The sequence below is a fragment of the Callorhinchus milii genome, unplaced genomic scaffold, assembly GCF_018977255.1.
Source record: "Callorhinchus milii isolate IMCB2004 unplaced genomic scaffold, IMCB_Cmil_1.0 Scaffold44, whole genome shotgun sequence".
Lineage (NCBI taxonomy): Eukaryota > Metazoa > Chordata > Chondrichthyes > Chimaeriformes > Callorhinchidae > Callorhinchus > Callorhinchus milii.
In genome coordinates, this window is record NW_024704785.1 from 270,795 (window position 1) to 291,082 (window position 20,288).

At 39.7% G+C, this 20,288-nt stretch overlaps 1 protein-coding gene across 1 annotated transcript; it reads right to left on the reverse strand.

Moving 5' to 3' along the window:
• Nucleotides 1-7,262: 7,262 nt before the first annotated feature.
• On the reverse strand, nucleotides 7,263-10,879 carry LOC121851511 (neuropeptide Y receptor type 2-like). The gene is made up of 2 exons (XM_042345378.1): nucleotides 10,817-10,879; nucleotides 7,263-8,484 (listed from the first exon to the last, which is right to left on the reverse strand). Exon 2 carries the CDS (start codon nucleotides 8,436-8,438, stop codon nucleotides 7,263-7,265), a length of 1,176 nt encoding a protein of 391 aa, XP_042201312.1. The 5' UTR covers nucleotides 8,439-8,484; nucleotides 10,817-10,879.
• Between the last annotated feature and the right edge of the window lie 9,409 nt (nucleotides 10,880-20,288).

Below are 20,288 nucleotides of genomic sequence, written 5' to 3' on the forward strand. Positions count from 1 at the left end.
TGTTCTCACCAATAGTGGCAAATGAATGCTCATTCTCTGAAAATGTTCAGTAAACTGTTCGATAAAATAATTACAAAGCATTTACTGCGTCAGCTTTTACAGACTGCCCTCGTGACCCAAGTATTGATTGTATAGGAAGAGAGCACTAACAATGATGTATCTTTAGACCTTAAATTCTTTCCACTTCCGCTTCTATGCTGTCAGCAACAGGAAGCCAGAGCCAAGGCTCAAGGGAAAGGAACATGATGTTCAACAATGGCCCATCGCCGCTTCAAATTGTGAGCCATTCTATGTTTCCAGTTTGGACTATAAGAATCTGTGCAGCCCAGTCACAAAGTACAACGTTTAAGAAAGTGGAATAAATACTTTCAATAATTGTTTTTGTTCTTGATGGGCAATAGTGAAAATAATATATATATTTCTCTGGGAAACAAACGTATTCTGATCACTTCAATTCTTTGATATCACAAACTGTGGCAATCTTTTAGAGATACAATCTACAAATGCATACAAATACTGCATGCTACTTTAAATTTAACTTAGGAATATAACTTTATAAAGCATTGAATAAGAAGGGAGTTTTTGTGCAATTGTAAGCACAATTCTTTACCTTCAGTTGAGCACAGAATAATGTTAGGGGAAACTGGACAATATATATTCTTTGACAATATTGTTAGCTCTGCACTAAAGGTCTCTGTGCTGGAGCATAAAAGCAATATTTATGCTTTTGTCTGCTGCTGCTGTTTAGATATTAAAATGTCAAAAAGCTTTTCTATACTTAAATGCTCAAACTACCATCATCAACAATACTTAGTGCAATCATTCATGCAGCACAGATACATTAAGCAAGAATTCCCTCAAAGGAATTGTTGTTAAATGTTATAAATTTATTTAGTTGTGTATGTCTCTTCTAGTTCTCTTGAAGGCAGTTAGCAGGAACTTCAACAAACTGATGAACCTCTAAGCATATTAATCAAGAGGACTCCATGAGAAATATGCTTCTGTTTTCCGAGCCAAACTAAAATATACTGAATAAAACAAAAACTTTATTTTGGGAACCACTAACCTCTTTACCTAACTGTATATCATTTGACTAAAATACTTTTGTGATGTATGTAAAAGAAATGAATCGTACAAATCAAGAACAAATCAAGAAGAATGAAACTAAGAATATACTTTGAAAAATAATATCATAATCACAAGTATTTTTGTTATCTCACACTAAAAGAAGATTGTTCCTTCTAAAAATGTTGTTGCACATTATAAGACATACATTTTGTAAAACAATTTTAGTTAAAGACATATACAATTGCTAAGATGAAAATATGAATAATGTATCTATATAATGTCTTTGAAATATGATTTTTTAAAAATACTTAAAAATAGGTTATATATGGGCTATATTCCAGTTTATTTATTCTTGGTTTATGCTGACTGAAGCTGCTCTTTTATTATTTTTGGAGGTTATCAAGTTTTTGGTCTGAACTGTGCTGATAAGGAAACACTATTCTTTTATTCATGATGGAGCAGCTCTCTATCATGTTAAAGATATAATCAGCTGGATACCTGAATGAGTCAGGCACAGAATAAAGAGTCAATTCACTAGAATTACAGAAGTGACTTAAATAGCATTGCAGAAGGCTTTCTAATGGTTCATCCCATTCCACAAATGTATAGGAAATTAGTCACCAACACAGCAACAACTGTATCCGTTACTTGTATCCCAGAATAATGGGGAATGTCTCAAACTTGTGTCAGGTCAGGTAGCATCTATGGAGAGAGGAAAGTGAGTTTCAGGTTGATGAACTTTTGTCAGAACTCGTTTTATTCTCTCTCCTGCTGCGTGTTCCCAGCGACTTCTGTTTTTCTTTCAGATTTCCAGCAGTTGCAGTATTTTGCGTTTTCAAACATATGTCACCCTAACTCAGTTGAGTCACGAGGTTTTGTGTGCAAGCTCCTCATCAGGACTTGGAATCTATATAGTCTAGGTTGACACTCTAAAACAGTGCGTGTGGGGGGTGAGTACTGTGTTGTTCGAGGTGCTGTCCTTCAAATGAAACATTAAACCAAGATCCGGTCTGCCTGTCAAGGTGAACATTAAAGATCCCATGGTACTATTCAAAAAAACAAGAAAGTTTCTCCTGGTATCCTGGGCAACAATCCCCCAAATGAAATTGGTCATTCACTCAACGGCTGTTTGGAGGACATTGCTCTGTGCAAATTGGCTGCTGCATTTGCTCACAAAACACACTTTACCGTATATCCTGTGAAGTGCTTTGAGACATCTCAAAAACGTGATAAAATGTTATATCAAGTGCAAAGATTATTATTGTCAATACAGACAGATGGAGGTGTGAGTACCTGAATAATGTGGAAACCATGATTGAGGATGAGGCATATAGGGTTGTGGATAAGAAGTGGAATGCAAATAGTTGAGAGCTGCTGATCTGTAATCTGCAGCTTTATCCACTACACCATCAAAGTTGCCCCAAGTATTGTAGAATTGTTCCTTACTAATATGGAAGTTTTAGGAACAAATGCTTTTTGATAGAGTGCTTATAATTGTTAGAAACTGCAAGCTACAACTTTACAATTGATAAATAATAAAAGATAAACCTTAGGAAAGATATGAACACTAGACATTTCATAAAATTCACAACAGAAACAATTGTAGAGTCCTGATTAAAATTGATTTGTGGAACTCAAATTGGTTACGTCTATTGAACTATCCAAAACAAAATTCAATACTTTTCTGAAATAAAATTTGCTCACGCCCATTATTAGTCTTCGATCAGTTTAAATCCAGTTGCCACAATGTTTTAATTGTGAGAAAGATTATTGGAAATAATCTGGGTAGAAATACTGGGATGAAGAATGCTGATGAGTGATATGATAATTATCACCAGGTTTCATTATCATACCACTAGCCGCATTGTTTACCCTATAATTGCATTCTGTATAACATATTATCCCTTGTCTGCATAGCATGGCATTTTCAAGCTGTGAAATACAGTACACTCGATTCAATCACACAACTAGAACGAATGGTTGCTACTAAACAGATTGGTCAGATTAGTATCCGAGTCAGATGAATTAAATATGTGCCATATCCCTGGAGATATCTTTGTCCAAGTGCTGCTTCGGTATGTTAATCACCAAATCATTTACTTACTTGGATTTACACCAAATCAATTATATAGTACTGACAGTAAAAAAATTACTTAAAATAAATTTTCAACAACGCTTAGACCATTTTAATTTCAGATGAGATGTTAATCCGAGGTCCCATTTATGTTTCACATAAACATTAAAAATATCTCATGACTATTAGCAAAGAGAAAGGGAATCCCTCCAGTGCCTTAGACAACAAATTGCATTCAAACAATCTATCTTTGGAATTCCCATATGTAGGTGGGATGCATGGAATTCTCAGTTTGATTTGGATACTCTTAAGCGTGGTGATGGATTTCTGTGGGCTGACCAAAAAAAAACTCTAGATAAATTAGCTAACAATCGTCCAGATAAATTTATTATTAATTTCATGGCTTGTTTTATGGGACTTTACTGGTGCAATTGGCTGTTTAGTTTGCTACAAAAATTGTTGATACGCTTAACAGAAGTAACCTGTGAAAGCTTCGAGGTAATAAAGTGCTAAACCATTAATTCACTCTTTTCATTCACTGTGAATTGTGATCCTGAAATGTTTTTCAAATAAAATAAATAAATAGGTTGGTTAACAGGTGTTTAATATTTTTTAAGCAACAGCAGTACAAAATAATCAAGTACACAGACAACAATGAACTATCCTGCTTTGGAGGCAAGGCTAAGTAAGCAGAAATAAGTGTCCTCGTTGCCAGATAGATTTTGCAGCAAACATGTCGGCACAGCACATGAATCATCTCCAATCGGCTGTGAACCCCTTAAAAGTCTGAAACACAACTAATAATTATGTGTTTGCATTGGGAAAAGTAAGGAACCGACAGAACCACAAGAATTAAGGAGCTTCCAATGAATGTGTACAAGCACTTTGATACATGGCGACATCTAAACAAGAGTATCTTCATAATTGCTCTATATAATTCTCGGTTAATTGCATCCACAAAATTGCAGGCATATATAGGATATGCTTAATGTTTACCAATATGCATGGGTTGGTAATTTTGACCATTCATTAGTCAATAGAGGAAATGGTGGTTAAATTAACTAGCAACTGTGGGCAGCACAATTCTTTTCTGTCTTGTGATCCATGAAGAGCATGACCTTGTCAACAGGAAACTGCAGCAGTACTGGCAAAACATCATAGCCCAATTTTGGTGTCGTGAAGCCATGTATAATGTAACCAGAATCAGAATACATTGATCCTTACAGAGGGGCCAGTCCTTATACATCTGCAATGGTATGCTAGACAGTCATGAATCAGTGTGGCTTCTGCAAGGGAACCTTCATTGAGGATTTACAAATGGGACTTCTTTCCAGTTATGGTTGCAGGTGTTTTAAACATATGTTATCATTGGTTTACAAGCCATGACCAGGGAGCCACAAGTCAGTCAGCGAAACATCTCACATGCAATTCATCAGGTGACAGAGGCCATATATTCAAAGGCACAACAATTCATCAAGTGGTACAATTGAGTAATATTTACAAAATGTGGCGTGTGTGACAAAGTTTGGAGAGTGCGCCTATTTACATATACTCTGTGTCACCCTTTTGTAGCCCTTTTTCCCTTGTTGTGTGAGTATTGCTCAGTTGTAGCACGTTCACCTCTGACTCAGAAGGATGTGGGTTCAAGCCCTACATCGGAACTTGGAATCACATAGTTTAAGCTGACACTCCAATGCATCGCTGGGGGTGTGTTGCATTTTCAAGGTGCCATCTTTCGGATGAGATTTTAAATCAAAATCCCGTCTGCCTGCTCAGGTGGACGTTAAAGATCCCATGTCACTACTTAAAAAGAGAAAGGAGTTTCTTCCAGTGTCCTGTCCAACAATCCCCCAAGTAAAATTGGTCACTCACTTCATTAGCTGTTTGTGGGACATTGCTGTGCGCAAACTGGCTGCCGTGTTTCAATGACTCGATGATGTGATAAAGTGTAATATCAAATACAAGGATTATTATTGTTATTAATAATAATTCATTGTTGTCTAGGTGTTGTATTTACATTGTATGTGTTCTGGTGCTTGTGCCATTACCAGTGGCAGTAGTAATGGTGGGGTAGGAAAGGGAGTAGCTTAGGCTACACTCCTATAGCAGTTCTTGCTGCTGTTGAAACCAATGCATTCGTATCAGCACCACATTGTGATTCACCCTGTGAGAGAGGTCTACGCAAGTTTGAGTTTCCACAGTTGCTGCAAAAGCAAGAACTGACATATCACCCAAGGAAAACCAGGTGTGTTTATCTCCTCAGATTCACTGACATTTAAACATCACTGCAGGGGTCAGCCATCTGCTGCTCCTTAGCAATCTCCTTGAGAATGCTCTAAGGAACATCAGCATGCATATGGAAGCCTTCATCCATTAAATGCCGAACATGCAGACAACAACACCTGTGATATGACATCTGCAATATCAACTATCACTGAGGTTTGATGTGAAATATTCACAAAAATGGTTGCCGTTAGCTCAGAATCCCTTCTAACAGTGACTACCATCTTCACTCGTTTATCTTACGAACATGAATTACATTCTCATATGATTAAAAAGGCATTCACAAATAGGATGCTCACTTGTGCACTTTTCCTCAGATCATTGACCATTCTTCCACATCTCTTCCCATATTTTTTTCAGTCTTTTCCAGCTGTTTAATTAACTTTCTGCCAGCTCTTCTGCCAACCATTTGCCAGTTCTTATCATAATTGTATTTAATTATGCCTTCCTTTTCTGTAGCAAAAAACAGACCACTGCAACTTTGTTCTACATTATTAATGCAATGACTATATACCTACCCTTTTCCTGTAACCACTCTGGCTCATAGCAGTTTGCAACATGCTTCACTAAGAGCAACGTATTGTCACTAACAGGGAATTCTGCAGATAAGTTAACTCGGAATAACACTATAATCTATAATAACAGCTGTTTGGAAATAGATCCCTTAGGGTCCATCTTTTAACACCCTTGGTCTCCATATCAAACTCTCAACATCTCTTCAAATACCCCACCACACAAACTCCTTCAATCCTCAGAGTTGAATTCAAAACTCATCATTATCTCCTATTACAACTCATCCACCCAAACCCTTTCAATGTTACACTTGCCATCTATACATTTTCATTTGTTTCATCTTCTATCCATTCTTTTGAACCTTGACTGTGTTCTGTACTCTGGGTCTTGGCCTTTTGCCTAGGGTTCCTCAATAGAAAAAATTACTTTAAAAATGATATAATTTAATAGGACAGTTTATGAAGTTATATCTTACACCTATGACAATTAAAATACAAGCCACCTTTTATCAAGCACAGGCTGGGATTGTTTTTCAGGAGCGATAGGAGAGTATTATTCACTTTTAGGTTGCTTGTACATTTACATTTCCAATTTTAACTTGAATTGGATCTAGACTTCTGCCATGCATTGCACATTTTGCATACATAAGGGAGAAGGGAATACATGGGTATGGGAGAGGAGATAAGGAAGGGTGAAGACTCATGTGGAGTATAAACACCTGGATGGACACAATGGGTCCTAGTGGCCTGTTTTCACTATTTAGTATTGTTAAATTAATTAATGTAATTATTAATTTAATTTAAATTCAATATTTAATTTATTTAAATCTATGTAAATATTATACCATGGTCTTTTTTTTATGTAAGGGAGGATTGAGGGATTTGCCTAATCAACAAACACTGATTGATCATGATTATCATAGTAATATCTGTAAAATACACTTAAATTGCAGATAGAATGAAAGAATCTGTCTATATTTAGTCTTCAGAAATGCCAGTCAACTTTAGTGATACATCTCTCTACAAATAATTTCTTAGTACAGTATAATACTGAACTAATTTGGTTTAGAATGCAACAACACAAATTTTGAGTGGATTTCACTTTCATGAGCATTATTTTTTCAATTCTATTTTGACAAGCAGTGAGTGAACTCCTTTAGGGAAAACAATAAATATTGGTCTTTATTTACAGAAACTGACATTGGAATGTAGTGTACTCATTTTACTAACTGATTTAATGTAGCAACCAGCCGCTCTGTAAACCAATGCAGTCGGAGGTTGGTGTTCATCAGATGCAAGAGTATGAAAGCTTAGAGTGAATGCCATTAAACACTGGTTGGCTGATTGACTTCAGTGAGCTGAATGGCTGGAGAGGATAGACAGTTTGTCACTTCTGTATTTTCATTCCGTGTGTTGCTTCTGAACCTTGCTATTCCTTTAGAGTGAATCGAATCAAGCCTTTGCTCGCATTTGAACACCGTGAGGAAGGAGTACCGGTAATTTTTATTCATCCATCCATAGACCAGCGGATTGACAAAGGTGGAACACATGGCTATGACGTGAAATATGGTGTAGAGCAACTTGTACTCTTTTAGATCGAAAATATTCTTATCGATGTCGATGGCAAGTTGAAACACGTGGAATGGCAACCAACTCACAGCGAATACCACAACTACCATCACCAGCATCTTGGTGGTTTTTCTTCTCCTCTGGTGGTGGTGATCATTCCCTCCCCCTGGACTAACATGGTTTTTCAACTTGGTCCAGATTCTAATGTAGGCAAAACATATAATCACCAGGGGCAGCACATACTGCAGCAGCAGCATGGATACACTGTAAAGGGTGCCATCATTGTCATTCCCATTCGGCCACTTTTCTGAACATGCTTGCATTTTCAGACCTTCAAGCTCTATGTTTATATACTCTCTGAATATAGCTTGAGGACAAGCCAACACGGCACTAGCGAGCCAGGTGATGCTTATGATGATAAAGCATCTTTTCTTGGAGATTTTGCTCTCCAAGTGATAAACAATGCATCGATGTCTGTCCAGAGCAATGACAGTGAGAGTCACTGTGGACACATGGACACTGAGAGCTTGGGCGTAAGGAAGCAGATGGCATAAAACTGAACCAAATTTCCATTCACCTAACAAGGTGTATACCAGAGTGAAAGGCAGACATAAAGTATTCACCATTAAGTCAGCCACTGCCAGGTTTGCAATGAAGAAATTGGTGACTGTTGCCATATTTTTATATCTGATAACTACATAGATAACCAGTGAATTACCCATAACCCCAAGAAATATGATGGAGCAATAAGCTAGGATGAGAGTTATTTGCACCCCAAGTAACTTTGTGCTGTCTTTTATGGAAAAGTGGGCAGGATAAGGGCCATTATAATTTGTGGTGGTATCACCTTCCCATTCCTTCAGGTCCGTTGCTGCTCCCTGCTCTCTCTCCTCTGTTACATTGACCTCATTTTCTGATTCTAAAGGACCCATGTTGACAATGAATCCAGTTCAGCTCTTCATTATTCGGTGCTTTTCTCTGGAAACAAAAAGGAAGCACAAGAATATTTAACTACCACTAGTTTCGGCTAGCTGCTGTTGGACATGTTGTATTGATTACTAAAGTCATGGCTGCAGTATTTTGAAAAAAATACAAAATGTTTTCCGTAATTCTCAGACATCCCAGTAACACTGAATTTAAAAATAAAACAGATCTAGCAATGAAATAAAGATGGAAGTCACTGGGAATATGCAGCGGGTCAGGCAGCATCTATGGAGAGAGAGAAAAGTGTAACATTTCAAGTCAGTGACCTTTTGTCAGAACCCCTGAAATGTCATCGATCTGAAATGTTAACTCACTGTCCTCACTCCATAGATGCTGCCTGACTTGTTGCATGTTCCCAGGGATTTCTGCTTTTATTTCAGATTTTCAGCATCTACAGTATCGTGGAGTCCTGTAGCTCAGTGGTTAGAGCACTCGCTTTGCAAGTGAGAGACCTGAGTTCAATTCCAGTCAGGGCGAAACCTTGGGCAAGTTTCCTTACTCCACACGCCTAATAATAATCCCTCCAAAAAACCAAAAACAATAATAAATTGGTCATTTTCAATCTATGACTGTTTGTGGGACATTGCTGTGCGCAATTGGCTGCCGCGTTCGCCCACAAATATACGGTCAATTCACTTTACAGTATATTCTGTGAAGCGCTTTGGGACGTCCTCCCGACGTGAAAAGCGCTATATCAAATGCAAGGATTATTATTATTATTATTATATATCTTGCCTTCAGATCTAGCAATGAGACAGTTCTGGACATTATTGTGCCATAGATATTGAATGGAAGAGGAAGTTATTCAGCATCAACTGACAAACTCTCTGATCCTTCTGACGCTCCTGTGGCGAATCTTGATCAGAGTTTCACACAATAAAGAAGTCAATAATAATAATAACAACTTACATTTATATAGCGCCCTTTATGCAGGGAAGCGTCCCAGAGCGCTTCACAGTGGCGGAATCTGACAATGAGCCAAGGGGAGAGGGAGAAGGAGGTGACCCTCTGCATAATAATAATAATAATAATAATAATAATAATACAAAGCCTAAGCTGTACAATGAATGGGACAAATGCAAAACCGGTCAGAGGAAGAAAGAGAAGTGGGGGTCGGTGGGGGGGGCTGTAGAACAATCCCGAATGACATGGGTTGGGACACCTCAGAAATGGTTATTCTTAAGGGATGATCCCAAATGTTTACTGTGCACATCGCATCCTCCTATCCCAGAAGCATCCTGCTTTCTCGTCTTGTTTCCTTTCGCTGAATCTTTGGAGCGGATTTACAAGTGTATGATAAGAAAAGTTGATGTAAAGGTACTTTACGGATTCTCCACGATCAGACAGATGCAATGACCGTTTGCTTCAATTGAGAATTACTGGCCACTGTGGGTCTATTTGGGTAAATAACGCGTTCCTCTTGGCTGTTAAAGGTAATAATCCTCTTCTTTCTAGGAAGGCTGCAGCGTTGAGATGCCGGCACAAAGCGATGGCTCTCTTTACTCCGGTATCAGTTTCTGAAGAAGTTCGCAGTGATCTGCAACCAACTCCGCATCTTTCTTCTTCAACGAGATGAGGTCGCAAACCCGTGTACGATTTTGGTGAGTAATACTGCATTTTGATGACTTATCCACCAGTAAATTTGTGAATTCGGAGACGACTGGTCATATTATTATTACTATTATTGATATGCACGTTTGGCAAAGGATGTGATCAAATTCGAGGTGAAACAAAAGCAACAAAGAAAAACAATAAAACACACATATTAAGAGGTGAGGACAATTCTTATTGAAAACGTGCAAATTGTGGCCATGACAAGAAGGACTTGGGGGATCTCAGACCCAACAAAGTGAATGAATACATCCAGAAATGTTACTTAAAGTCGTATAAAAGATGAATTAAAATGATTAAAACAACCAGGTGGACGAGAAACAGCCTGAAACAGCCTGGAAATACGTAAAAGAGAAATGAAATGGGAAATACAATTGGAATAAGACAATAGGCTGAATATACACCGAGATAGATAGATAGATAGATAGATAGATAGATAGATAGATAGATAGATAGATAGATAGATAGATAGATAGATAGATAGATAGATAGATAGATAGATATAGATAGATAGATAGATAGATAGATAGATAGATAGATAGTAGATAGATAGATAGATAGATAGATAGATAGATAGATAGATAGATAGTAGATAGATAGATAGATAGATAGATAGATAGATAGATATAGATAGATAGATAGATAGATAGATAGATAGATAGATAGATAGATAGATAGAGATAAAAACAGATGAAGCAGATATATCAGCGCTAACCTGATGTGAATGAACTCTCCCCACAGAGCGCTGAGCTGAGCCTCTGCAGTGAGTTGTGTGAAGAAGTGCTGCACTTGTGGGGCTCCAGCGCTCGGCTGTCAGTCAGTCAGTCAGTGATGATCAGTCAGTACCCGAACAGCGCTGATACCCGCCCCCACCCCCGGCCCCGCCCCCCCAGCCCCGCCCCCAGCCCCGGCCCCACCCCCCCAGCCCCGCCCCCAGCCCCGGCCCCGCCCCCCCAGCCCCGCCCCCAGCCCCGCCCCCCCACCCCGCCCCTGCCCCCCCTACCCTCCTCCTGCCCTCCCCCCTGCCCTGCCCCCTGCCCTCCCCTGCCCTGCCCCCTGCCCTGCCCCTGCCCTCCCCTGCCCTGCCCCTGCCCTCCCCTGCCCCCTGCCCTGCCCCTGCCCCCCCTGCCCTGCCCTGCCCCCTGCCCCCCCCTGCCCTGCCCCCTGCCCTCCCCTGCCCTGCCCCTGCCCTCCCCTGCCCCCCTGCCCTGCCCCCTGCCCCCCCTGCCCTGCCCCCTGCCCTCCCCTGCCCTGCCCCCCCTGCCCTGCCCCCTGCCCTCCCCTGCCCTGCCCCCTGCCCTCCCCTGCCCTGCCCCTGCCCTGCCCCCCTGCCCTGCCCCCTGCCCTCCCCCCCCCCCCCCCCCCCGCCTGGCAGCACGTCAGTCTATGCCCAGCCTCACACCTCGAGCTGCCAAAGCCCTTTATCAGAGCAATTCAGCAAAGGAGGACAGGAGGGAGGAAGGTCCTCACTGTGAACATCCCCCCTCCCCCCCCCCCCCCCCCCCCCCCCCCCCCCCCCCCACACACACACACAGACCAGTGAGTGAGTGGCATTGAGCTGAGCTGCAGATTATATTTCGGTCTCAATAAAGTTCTGGCGGATTGCAAACCTCTGCGTTGGTATCGCTGCTCATTGAAGGGCATCAGAGCACTGCACTCCGAGCGCTTCCAGTGATGTTTGGGTTCAACAGTCTCCTCAGTCGGGAAGAACTGGGAAAGCAGCGCTCACTGCATTCCCCACAGGAGGGAAACTCTCACTGACTTCCCAGTAAATCTTCATCAAACATTCCCCCCGACACGAGCAGCGTGAGGGGGCGCGAGGGATCCGGGAAACCATCAGCACCTCATGGTGGAGGGTTTCACTCCGCTCCCGGAGCAGCGGCTCCGCTTCACACACCACCTGTCCCCGTTATACACATATGGCCAAAGAATTGGTGTATAGATTTTTTTTACACTCACACACATTCACTCACACTCACTCACTCACTCACACTCACACACACTCACACACTCACACTCACACTCACTCACTCACACTCACACTCACACACTCACTCACTCACACTCACACACACACTCACTCACACTCACATCACTCACACACACACTCACACTCACTCACACACTCACACACTCACACACACACACTCACACACTCACTCACACACTCACACACACTCACTCACACTCACACACACACACTCCACTCACACACTCACACTCACTCACACACACACTCACTCACACACTCACACACACTCACACACTCACTCACACACACACTCACACTCACACTCACTCACACACACACTCACACTCACTCACACTCACACACTCACACACACACACTCACACACTCACTCATACACACTCACACACACTCACTCACTTACACACACTCACACACACTCACACTCACACTCACTCACACACACACACTCACTCACACACTCACACTCACTCACACACACACACTCACTCACACACTCACACACTCACTCACACACACACTCACTCACACACACTCACTCACACTCTCACACACTCACACACTCACTCACACTCACACACTCTCACACACACTCACTCACACACACACACTCACACACAGGCTATGTGTTTGATAAACAGCGTTGTGTCGGCTTTTCCCATCGCCGAGTGCATTTATATGCATTTATATACAGTCTCACCGGGACCTCTCCACAGCTCTCCCCGGAGTCCCCGAGTTGTGTTGGGGCTCCAGACTAAGGTGAAGGCGTGTTCCTGCACTCACTCACTCACTCACTCCCTCACTCACTCACTCACTGTGAAACAGGAGTGACTTCTCCAATGATCAGTGTAACCTTTCTGCGGGTGTTCAGGGGATTCTGCGGCCAAAACACTCACTCAGCTTCTGATGACAGATCCGACGGTAACGGTTTGTATTTAAGATGCCGATTGATCTGAAGTGCATTTGCCCCATTCCGTGGNTTTTTTTTTAAAAGGACAGATTTCTTATTTGCAAAGTGCCTTTGCATCTGCCTCAAATGCATTTGGAGCACTCAGGGAATAAGCATGAACAGAAAAAGCCTTTACTGTTGGAATGGTCCATGTGCTGTATGAGTGGTGTAGCAGTACATTTAGGGGTGGATCACATATCTGCAAAAGGGTGATGTTACCCTTTGCAAGTTCAGCCTCTAAAACATTCCTCCCCAGAATAACTGCAGAACAACTATTTTTCACCCCACAAAATATACAGTCAATTCACTTCGCAGTGTATTTTGTGAAGCGCTTTGTTCACGTCTCAAAGACGTGACACGGCGCTATAGCAAATGCAAGGATTATTTATTATTATCACATCATTTTATTTCATACCACACACAAGATGTTTTATTTAAGGAGTACCACACCTTATATGTTTTCTGGTTGTCCACACTTTTCTGAATGTAACATGGAGTATTTTAAAAAAAAATAGAATGTGACATTTGCAAATGCTTCAGATGCATTTTGTATGAAGCTGTGGTGTGATGGAAGTTAAGGAGCTGAAGAAAACATTGATTGTTTTTTTTGCAGTCTGTAAAAGTACTGTATTGAGGCCGGGATCTGAATCATAAACAACACTAAACAGACAGTAACAGGATGTTACTGTAACTAATGATTAGGCGATTGATACATATGAATTATGTTTTTTTTTAAATTCCTTAGCTTCAAGATTAATTTCGAGGCGAGCATAGCATAGCACACCAGCAAAACAATGTGCCCAACTCAGCATCAATCTTACAGCAAAGGAATTATATATATAAAAAACAAATCCTTCTTCATATTTACCCACTTACTGATCATTAGTCACAGTTGCATATTTGAGTTTGGTTTCTGTCTAAGCCAATAGATTTTGGACCACTATTGCTTTGTTAGACAGCAACACTAAATACATCTTGTCACATTGCGCTGTGTAATGGAGCCCATATAAAAACCTAACAGATGGAGCATGAGCAAGTTAGTGATAATAAAATTATAGATACTGCAAAATAAATCATAACAAGCGCATGTTTTCAAAAGAAATAAAATTAGAGTTTAAGTTAACAATATCCATTCTGTCCATTTTGCAGGCTCTCCTAAAATTTGTTCACAGTCAGCAATTCCCCAGGGATATCTTTTTCTCAGCAACTGTGCAATTCTGCTGTATTGACCATGGATTCTGGAGGTGATGAACTCTGGTAAGTTCCCAGCTGAATAAACAACTTGTGGAGAATCATTTATGTATTTATTGCTGTTTGTTTCAATAAGAGCTGCTCATCAAATGTTAGTGTGACTCTTTTTAACAAGATTTATTGTGGGACATTGTTATTCATACTTGTGGTTGCTTAACTTTAAATCAAGGTGTACATTTTGTATAAAGACATTAGACCCGTGACACAGAATTGTTTATCTCCACAGCAATGTGTGATATGTAAATTGGAATTAATGAACAGTGAATCTGATTTTGACTGACAAAAAATTTATTGATAACAGAAGTGTAGATGTTGTAGCCAGTAGAGGCTTTTTTTTAGAGGTGAATCAAAAGTCACTTTTTTTATTCAGGGAATAGTTTCACCCCATAAGAAAAAAGTAGTATGATTCTGACAGTTGAATTACATTGTATTCTGAATTGTATTCTGCCACCTGATAAAACAAAGATAATCATACTGGATTCATGTTTGTTTTATCAGGTGGCAGAATACAGTGTAGCTGGAGACAAATACAACCATGGGCCATAGAGTTGACGCTGGAGAAACTGAGTTCGTTTCATGGAGAAATTGTAATGGGTAAAAACAGGCAAGTCATAAATTTCAGCATTGAAGTTGCAGCATTCTTCCTCACAAAACTGTACGACTGCAAAAGCACACTGAAGGACAGTCACAATGTGTAGCTCTTTGAGTGTTCCCCCTGGCTGAATGGCCTTCTTCTTTGCTGTAAATGTCTATGGTTTTAAAAGGGGTTAACAACAAGGGTATGGGAAAAGGGTGGGCAAATGGGACTGAAAACAGCGTTTTTTAAAGAGCCGGCACACACAAGATGGGTTGGATGGCCATCTTCAGCGCTGTAAATTTCAATGGTTCTATGAATCATCCCAAAATCACATTCAGTTGGTCAGATTTAGAACCTTGTCCCAATTTTCAGATTCCAGTGTACAATACAATAAAAATTTGCATTTGTACACTGATTGTAATGAATCCGCTAACCAAAATGCTGAGAGATATAGAAAATTGAGAAAGTGGGCATAGGCCTTCTTAAATTTAAAACTAACTAGACTCATGTATGAAAAACCTCAACAAAGCAATATTTGACCACTCTTTGTTCGGCAGCACTGGTGTTTTGAAAAATATATCAAGCATAAGGTCTGATGCAATATAAAGTTGACTGGAATGGTTTCAATCAGGCAGTTACTACTTCAGAAATTCCATTTAATAGTCAAAAGTTGCAGATTCCAATGGACTCTGAACAAGCAGATCAAATTTACTGCCACAAAGCATCATATTCTATCCAAATGGTGAATGCCACAATTGGTTCACAGAGATAGAAATCTGTATGACTGAGAGCTGTGGAAAGGGTCAAATCTGTTTCCAATAATAGCCTGAACCCTTTGACCTGCATTTTAAGAAGGATAAAGTTAATTTCCACTGCCCCATAGATACACCAAACATATTGAATACCTATTTTGATATATCATCAGAAACTTACAAATCTCAAAAATACAGTCACTTCACTTGACAGCAACTGGCCTGCGAAGTGTTTTGAGATATTTTGAAATTATATGTGCTATATTAAATGCAAGAATTATTATATTAATCAATCCAAGGTCAGTTTTCAAAACTCCCTTCCAAGTGTAACAACCCAATATGTTGAATTACTATCATGTTACAAGAAAGTTAAATGTGCTTGATCAAACAAAAGCTGGTTACATTGATGATTTGATTCAAAAGTCTAATTTTAAGCAATGTCGCTTGATTGCCCAAGAGTTTCAAAGTACAGTACTCCACATTAAACAACATGGTCTCGTTAAAGGAGAAAGTGGCAAACCTACTGATTCTTACCCACAGGACGAGATCAAACTCATATGCTACAGACCAGTAATAATAATTATAATAATCCTTGCATTTGATATAGTACCTTATCATGTCTTCTAGATGTCTCAAAGCACTTCACAGAATTTACTGTAAAGTGAATTGATTGTATATTTTGTGGGCGAACTGCGGCAGCCAATTGCACACAACAGTGTCCACAAACAGTCGTGGATTGAAGTGAGAAAATTATTATTTATTTATTTTATTTAATTGGAAAGAATTTATTATCCACGGAAAAACGATTCGGCAATCGACTAACAACTGGGTTCCTACTTAGGTAAACAGAGGCGGGTGGAGTAAGGAAACTTGCCCAACATTTCGCCCTGTCGGGAATCGAATCCAGGTCTCTCGCTTGCGAGGCAAGTGCTCTGAGTAATCATCAAGTTAAAGGAAGGCATGATGAATAAACAGCTGATGGAATATCTAACCCACAACAACTGATGCTGCACAGCATTATATATATTGGAAGATAGCATGGCTACGTGGTGGGGCTCCTTCACACCGCCAATGTAGTAAAAATGGCATCAAGTAACTCCTCCGCAGAGATCCTGTGGACTAGACTGACAGCCTTTGTATGAAAGCAGGTGCACTAAGGTCTGCCTCTATGCACTTCAGCTGGGGCAAGTTACCTGCTCGGCCTCTGCCCTGTGCACCCACTAACGCTGATAACAATGATAACAATCATGCTGCACCACTGCTAAGCCCAAATTAAATTTGCTCCTTTAATTCTATGGTCAAGATTCTGTAACCAAAACTGGTTGCCAACGTACACGAAAATGCTGCTTTACCTATCACTGTAGTCCATATGTAGCCAATCATGTCATAAATGTCTTTGATATAACGTGTAGGAAGATAAAGCAGAATATGGAACATGTTTAGATGTGTGTATTCATTTTAATAAGTGCTTGAATTTTATGGATGTATGGAAATCACAGGGCAAATGTGTCTGATTACTGAATCAATAACTATTAAATTTGAAGTGATTATGATATCCAGTGACATTGCATTATTCAGTTTTACATGAGGCTAAATAGGAAGGGTAGCCCTGAGGGCATTCCTATTTGCAAAACAAGAATAATCCTGTAATCAAACATTTACCATGTTTAGGGTTTGGATAATGGACCTTGAGGGATTCAAATAAACTAATAGAGAAATAGCTTCAATCTAAAACTATAGAACACAATACCAATGCTTGTGATTTACTGTGCATGATACTGTAGTACCTTTACCACTTGTTTGGGAGAAAAAGCTGGGATATAGTACATAGAGGTAGTTCAGGACGTATGTACATGCGACCGCCAGGAAGCTGGGAGAAGAATTAGATGGACCTCGATCTTCTTTTATCCAGCATTTCTTATGTTCTCATGTTCTTACAAGCACAAACTACTAAACGTAATGCTGGGCTCCTGATGCTTGTATTATAATGGAACTAGGGAGAGAGATGCATAAGTATGAATGCTAAAATTTACTGTGATTCCCATAGTTCATCTAATCCATGCAATCATTCAAAAATGAATTGTTGGGAGAAAGGACCAGTCACACATTCGGTAGTACCATGATGACAGACAGGTTTTTGAATTTCAAATCACTGACTAACAATCTGACTATCTCACTTTCTAATTCTCTACCCCCCTCTTTTTCCCCCACTCTCAGGTTTTCCTCTTTGTTTTCTACTTGCTGTACAGGTAGTCCAAAAGGGAAGAATTGCTGTGTATGGAATGTAAAATTGCAATGTTGGGTATATACTATGGCTTCACTGACAATATTCTGCCATTGCAGGCTGACCAGTGGTGACAAAGGGGCAGATATTTTGAAAGACTGGCTTGACCTGTCGCTGAACCTCTTTTCTACTTAACGTGCTCCCTGCTGACATTCATGATGTCTAAACGGTCAATGGTGAATGTTTTCTATTGCATGCACATATGATGCCACTAGGCACAATAACATTTTTACCCCCAACATATACAAATTGGCGATAAATTAAAACTCAGTAAAATTCTGCGAGGCCCCAAATGCTCATGGTCTTAGCCTGAGGTCCATCATCAGGTGTCAGCTTGGGTCAATTGATAGCACTCTCATCACTGAGTGAAAGCTTGAGGATTCAAACCTTACGTCAATTGTTGCGTTCACAAGTATCACTCAGGTCCATACTGAGATATGTCACAAAATTATCAATACAACCTCACTCAAAAGCATAGCAATATCAGTTAAAGCAAAGACAGATACTATACATTCCTAACAAGATTACAAAAGTTATAAAGTATTATCATCAGCAAAATTTCACTAAAAGATATAGTTAAGTAACTTCGATTCCAACTTCAAATGCATAATAAAACAACACAATAACATAATAGTCAACTTATGCAAATCTAATGGTCTATAATGTTACAAATATATGTTTCCTGCTAGCAAAGCTTAGCAATAGCATATGTATATATATATATATATTCAGTGTTGTGTTGTGGCCAAGGCCAGCAGTATGTTTGAATGCTAGAGATGTGGGAATGCAGGAATATTCTTAAAGTTTGTAGTCGATAATTTTTGTGATTCAGCAAGTATTTATGCAGAAATGCATCACAGAAGATAGAGTGGGGAGTGGGGAGGATAAAATAAAATCAATGACAGGATGTTTGCATTATTTGTGAAAGGAGTGAGCTTGTTGAGCCAAATGAACTTCTTGTTGTTCCATAACCAATCACATTCATTTTAATTTGTTCAAATATTGTATCAGCAAAGAATGGATAACATCTTTCTTGTATTTCTGAAGACCATTCATCATTACGTAAGGTCGGACATTCAAATTCACTGATATGAATCTCTTTTTTCACCCAGTCTTTTGGCTGATTGTGTATTAATAGCTTAAATGAACGGTAACCCTTCTTAAACTGAAACAATACCATAATTTAGCTAGATTAATGTGTCATTTTAACAACTTTCATAGTTGCATGCAACTTTCTCAATGGTGCTTAAACTGAGAAATAATTAATACACTCTTTTATTGAAGCTTTGATAGCAACAACAACAACAACAACAATATTCCATTTATAGAGTGCCTTTCATGTCGGGAGGACGTCCCAAGGCGCTGTACAGTTGGGTCGGGACCCGAGCAAGGGGGAAATGGTCAGGGTGAGGGGAGGGAAGGGAGGGAGCGAGGAGGGGGTAGAGAGTCGAGAGGGGAGCTGAAGGCACGGTCAAAGAGAAAGGTCTTGAGACCGGCCTTGAAGGAGGAAAGGGAGGAGGCAAGGCGAAGGCACTGGGGGATGGAGTTCCAGAGCCTAGGGGTAAAGAGGCAAGCTGAGATCCAAGTATTTACTCCACTACCTTTTATTTTATATTCATGCCTCAGAATGCAAACCAATAATACTACAAAATCACCATTTTATGGCCTGTGTTACTTGTTTCATTGGCTCTTGTAATATTAACCAGTATAAGAAATATATATATCTGATAAAATAACTGAGTCTTTTCTATGATGCTCAAATGTTTCTTTAAATATACAGTATCTCATTTTTCATGTTGCAAAATATTGGTTCTAGGAATATTTTTAAAACTAGAGAACCAAACAGTACAATTAATTTTCAAATCATAGGTTGATTTTTTTAATGAAAATTCACTGAAGGGAAAAGGTTCTATTCTTAATTGAGCTTAACATCACATTATTTTAGAATCAATTATGAATCAGAGTACTTCATCCTGTTTAAATTATGCAAATGTAAAGATAATAGCACATTTCCAGCTGTTTATATTGGTCCATGACTCTCTGGTTTTCTAATTTTATCTTGTACATTTTCACAGCAACATTTTCACATCCAAATAATAAATGTTGATTATTTCACATGTAGGCTAGGAATATACAGTCACCACACTTTACAGTAAAAATCCTATGAAGCACTCACTCTAAGATGTTTTGCTGACGTGAATATCAAATGTCAGGATTGTTTATGCAGCAAAGACCTTAATGGGATAAATAAAATAAAATTTAAAAATCATGAAAAGAGAAAAACACATTTGACTCATCAAAATCCACTGATTCAAAAGGTTATCCTCTCATAGATTTTGCTGCAGGCCAGGACTTTCCATATCTGTGTGTTCCTGATTCAATCT